General features: G+C 25.5%; 1 protein-coding gene across 1 annotated transcript; it reads left to right on the forward strand.

Moving 5' to 3' along the window:
• Positions 1 to 3,508, forward strand: LOC129984891 (cuticle protein 16.8-like). Its single transcript, XM_056094846.1, has 4 exons — positions 1 to 78; positions 823 to 849; positions 2,004 to 2,063; positions 3,155 to 3,508. Exons 1-4 carry the CDS (start codon positions 1 to 3, stop codon positions 3,506 to 3,508), a joined length of 519 nt encoding a protein of 172 aa, XP_055950821.1.
• The last annotated feature ends 2,301 nt before the right edge of the window (positions 3,509 to 5,809 follow it).

A 5,809-nucleotide genomic window follows, 5' to 3' on the forward strand; every position in this document is an offset into this window, starting at 1 on the left:
ATGGTCACTCGAAACTGTCTCACATACTCTCCAATTAAGGGCTTCTCCCCTGCCCCTACATATAATTATGGATCTCGAGTAATGCTGAAAGCTCTTTGCATGGCATTTGAGAGCAATATTTATGAAATACAAATTTTTGGAGTAAATTTGACATTTTTTCTAAATTTATCTGCAAATATGAACTCTGGACCACTTTTTTTCTTTCGAATGAAATCAAAATTTGACACGAAATTCATCAGAATTTCATTAACGATTTGTTTTAATGTATAAGTAAAAAAATATAAAAAATAAAGAAATAAAGAAAATAAGGAACCATAATCGTAATTTTTAATTTTACACGTTTGGTTTCTAAATGTTTTATTCAAGAAATATTACAGTTCTATTATTATAGAAATATTATATATAAAAATCCTATGCAGTAATTTGATCATTTGATTAAATTAGAATTTCAATCAACTGAAAACAATATTTTTCAATTAAGTACAAGTGCACAAATTAAAAACGTTAAACTAAAATTAAAATTTATATCAAAACAAGTCAGTTGGAAATGAATATTTACGCTTGAATTATTTACTAATATACTGAAGGGCGGTGTAGGATAATTTTATCTATCAGTGACATCAGAATAATGTCACATTTTTAAAAAAAATGTTAGTCCATATCTGATTTTGAAGTATGCTTATGAATTATTGTTTAAATTTAAAATGTAAATTTAAACAATTTAAATATGTCACAGCAATAAGTAAATAAGTTATTGTCTTTTGGAAGGAGTATAAAAGGAAATTATCAAGTTATTGTCAAGTATATTTAAAATTTTCTCAGGAAAAAGAATATCATATTCTTACAAAGGTAAGCTCTTTAAGACTATACAGTAAAATTATTTCTGTAAATCAGCTTTTGATAAACAAACTTTCTGTATGCTGACTTCAATTTTATGTAAATTATAACATTTAATGAGTGATAAAAATTTTGTTAAAACTTTTATTGAAGTCTTTCTTTTTTATTAGTTTAATTCATTTCAGTTTTTAAAATTTTTTTTCAGTTTAATTCTATACGAAACATAATTGATTTCCAACTTCTGAAGAAATTCTTAAAACACATTTACACATCAAAAGCATACACATTTATTTCATCAAAATGGTATCAAAAAGGAACTAAATAATAAGTATTTAATTAACAATTTGATATTTGAAAAATTAACATTAATTTATTAAAGATTCAATGAAATTGAAAACCAATTTTGCAAAAGATGACTTTATACCGAATATCTGCATATATAAGTAAGGCAGTTTAATCTCCTGATATAGTTATCTTTATTTGAATAGCACTAAAATTGTTGTATTTCAAAATTAAAAAAAAGTTTTAAATATTTTTGAATTAAACAGGAAAATTATTAGTTTTAAAGGAAAATGGTTAAAAATACAAGCTGTTGATAAACCTAAATTAAAACTTCCTGAAATTAATTATTGGACATATTTAATAAGTCACATTATATTAATAAATATTGTGAAAAGATTTTAGATCAGTGATCTAAGTATTAAAATCATCTAGTATGGAAAAAAAATTGAATTCTCATGTTGATTGCGTTAAAATAAACATAGAATTAATTATCTCCAAATATATGAAAAATTATAAGACTAAACATTGGGATTATATGGCAAAAAAATTAGTGAAACTTTTTAGATAATATTTTAAATAAATGTAGAATAATAAAGTCTATCAGCTCCTTCAAATTGATTTATTTTGTAAAGTTAAATTTTTATCTTTTCTGTTTCTAAATAAATATCTAAAACTGTCAAAAATATTTAATGTCCTTAAAAATTTGATATCTAATAATTATTTACAATATGTAATTTCATATTTACAATACTAAAATATTAGTGACAAAATATTTATGAAGATCTTATATGCAAATAGAAATGATTAAAATATACATAGAATGATTAAAGATGATTAGAATTTTATTTAAATAATAATTTAATAAAAATTATTATGTATTTCAGATGTTTCTTCTAGTCGTACTCTCTTGCATTGTCTTGGCACATGCCAAGCCTTCTGCACCTGTGAGTATATATTTTGATTATAAAAATCAAAATAAAATTATTTACATCACAGTAATGAATACCTAAAGTAAAATAATAATGTCTGTATATCATAGGAAGTAGTCAATTCTCAAACAAAGTTTGAAAGAAAAGAACCATTACGAAGAAAATAGATTTGGGAATTATTACAATAAACATTGAATTATGCTTACAGTAATTATAATCTACCAGAGTAATAATAAGAGTATGCTTACAGTAATTATAATCTATCAGAGTATGCTTACAGTAATTATAATCTATCAGAATAATAATCAGAGTATGCTTACAGTAATTACAATCTTTCTAATTTTGCTATTAAATAACTTTATGAGGGAACAACAAACTGTTTATATTGATTAGTGTAAATAGATTTTTAAGCAAGCAGATAAAACTGCCCAAGTATATATTTCCTACTCGAAAATTAAGAATAATTTAACAAATAATACTCAATACAAATTATATATAATTACGACAATCACTATAAATAAAAGAAATTATTTTTTTGATGAAATAACATTACTTTTAGTAGTATCAAAATATTATTATTTATGTTACTTTATGCTATTGTAATTTTATTATGTTATTTTATCTTATAAAGATACTGTAGCTTTAATTCAAATATTTTGAACACCAATATATTGAGCTCTCGAATCAGATATGGATTGTTTAAGATAATAATTCAAATATTACAACCACAAATACAATAATAAAACAGTATATCCCAAATTCCTATAAAGATATGTCTTTATAGGAATTCGAGAATATATATCGGTAATATCCAAAAAATGATATATGACTATATTTTCTGTCTTTATATTTCTTTGAAATAATTCTTGAAACGAATTGTTACAATGCAATTATTTCCATTTTTTCGATCATTTCTTGCATTTCGTTTTAACATTTTTTATGTTATTTATTATTTTGCTTTTTCTTATATGTACAAATTATGATATTCACTAACTTCAATCTTTGACTCTTACATAAATATAATAAAATAGTTTTCATTACAAGTATTTTTTCTACTTATATAGCGAAAAATAGAAGTAAAAGAAATAATGTTTTTTACATTTCAGATTCTCCATCCTCATAATCCTCAACCTTACAATTTCGGATACTCTGTTAAGGATCATTTTAGTGAACAGCACAGGCATGAAACTGGCAACGGTCTCGGGGCTGTAGTGGGAAACTATGGTTTCACAGACGCAAGAGGAATTGCCCGTCAGGTCAACTATGTTGCTGACCACGCAGGATTCAGAGCTCAGGTCAAGACCAACGAACCAGGTACTGCCAATCAAAATCCTGCTGCTGTTCACATGATTTCTCACCAGCCTGCTGTTGTGAAAGTAGTTGAACCTTTACCTGTTCATCCTGTGGGAGTGGCTCCTATCCCAGCTGTCCATGGTTTGGATACTGAATTTGTTTTCTAAGAATACAATGATATTGTTTTTAAAAAAACTGAGGAAACCAAAAAAAAGCAGATTAATCAATAGAGTTATAGTAATTGAACCTTTGTTTGTTCATCCAGTTGCTGTCCCAGCTGTCCATGATTTGGGAGCTAAATTGATTTTCTAAGAATTATGAAGATGTTGTTAAGGAATTTGTAGAAAGAGAAGATTAATCAACATGAGAAACAAGAAGGAAGATTAATCAACATGTAATTTTAAATATCATTTGTATTTTTCAGAATTCTTTTTTTAATGTAAATTACTTAACAGTAATTAATTAACAGGCATTTTTTATATGTGATGTACAACAATCATAATATGTAATTTGTAAGATTTTTCTTAAATTTTTAGACTGAATTAGATTTTTTTTTAATGTACTGAAAGTTCTTGGCTAGAAAATAAAATTCTTTTTCCACATATTTTTTTGTCTCTTTTATTTTTTGAACAATATATATTTGCTTAGTTTGTTTGTTACGTTTAGTTTGTTAAAAAGTTTGCATAGCAGTAAAATTTAAACAAAATTTGATAGTAAAATTTAAGTAAATTAAAAAATTGTTTCCGTTTAATTAATATTCCTGATTTTTTTGGAACTGCCTGGTACTCAATATTGTTAAAATAATATAAAATTTGATTATTCAAACACTGACAGACCATAATAAAGGACAAGAGTACATAATAAATTACATTCATGACAAAAATTTATGCACAAACTTAGTTACTTTTTGCCAAAGTTGTTGTGATTATTCAGACATTTGTCACAGGTTGTTCCGATTACCACGCCCATCTTCAAAGAATTTTGCCGCCAGTGGATAAGTAAGATGGTTCTAAGCTTAGGTTATCATTGGAAGCTATGAATTCCTTACCTTTTCTTGATTTCGAAGGAGAAATGAAAATCTTTCCGTTGTAAGCTGAGACCATATGCCAATAATCAAACGCATGCCATTTATACCACTCCAGAAACTTCTGGTTATAAAGAAATTATCTCAACACTTTAGTCATTTATAAATCTCTACTAAGCTACACTCCATATAATATACTGTAAGTAAACAAACTTTAATCGAAAATTCAATTTAACGAATTCTCGCTATTCATTAAAAATTTTTTTGGATCACTTTAGCTTTTTAGTTTATACTAAGTTAAAAGAAATGAATTTTTCGCTTCATTTTATTCTTTATCTCCTCTTAATAATGTGCTATATATTTTAGAAGAAAAACGTATTGAGAAAAGATTGGGTTGAAGATTCTTTTTAGTAATATTATAACTACTTTAGCTCATATTAAACCAATATTTTTCTCAACAATAATCAAACATTTTAAAGCAAGAAAGTCATGATTATTATATTGTTTCCATAGCTAATAATTGCTCTAATTTAATCTAGCTTTAGTTAGAAAAAAATAATTAAAAAATTTAGAAACAAGTATTGTTTATTCATTTTCATGTTTTATAGTCACTATATTTACGAAAGCATTCTCAACTTCTTTCCCTCAACTGTTTATTCAGGCTTAATAATAACTCTAGACCTTTTAAACAAAACATAAATTGAAAAAAATCTGAAACGATCCGTTTCTGGAAAACCGAATTCAATAAGATTAAGTTTAAACACATATATGCAAACTTATATAACAACTATTTTTTACACAAAACCAAAAAACTATATGGTAAAAAGCAGTTGTAAATTTTTCCTTGCTGAAATTAATATGTTTTAGTAACACACACAAGTACACAGATTTTAATTTCGATGTCACTAATGAATTTCACGGCCAAATGGACGAATTTAAAACTGTTTTATGTAAGAAACCTGATTTAATTGCTCAACACCTCATGACATTCATAATAAAGCATTGCATCTTTCTGTTGTGATATTTTCATATTCCTCAGAATTCGAGTAAAAAAATAAATCATGCTATAATTTTGAAAAACCTGATTTTCTTTTCAAAAATTATCTAAACTTGATGGGCAAATGTTAGCATAGGAAGTTTAGCGGAATTATCAGATTTACGAACAAGCATTGATTAAACAATAAACGTTTCAGAAGATATTTTTATATTCCTCAGAATTCAAGTAAAAAAATAAATCATAATTTTGAAAAACCTGATTTTCTTTTCAAAAATTATCTAAACTTGATGGGCAAATGTTAGCATAGGAAGTTTAGCGGAATTGCCAGATTTACAAACAAGCATTGATTAAACAATAAATTTTTCAGAAGATATTTCACTTCAAAGTAAAAAAATTGCAGGCTTACCAATAAAATTATAAAATAAAACAATGGAAGAGGGCGTGGCT

The sequence above is a fragment of the Argiope bruennichi genome, chromosome 9 (genome assembly GCF_947563725.1).
Source record: "Argiope bruennichi chromosome 9, qqArgBrue1.1, whole genome shotgun sequence".
Classification (NCBI taxonomy): domain Eukaryota; kingdom Metazoa; phylum Arthropoda; class Arachnida; order Araneae; family Araneidae; genus Argiope; species Argiope bruennichi.

What these genes read in the sequence shown, in the direction of transcription:
- LOC129984891 (XM_056094846.1), top strand. Translation starts at nt 1, where the DNA reads ATGGTCACTCGAAACTGTCTCACATACTCTCCAATTAAGGGCTTCTCC. An exon ending in CATATAATTATGGATCTCGA is followed by an intron (nt 79 to 822) that starts GTAATGCTGAAA and finishes AAATTTTCTCAG; the next exon opens with GAAAAAGAATATCATATTCT. An exon ending in AATATCATATTCTTACAAAG is followed by an intron (nt 850 to 2,003) that starts GTAAGCTCTTTA and finishes TATGTATTTCAG; the next exon opens with ATGTTTCTTCTAGTCGTACT.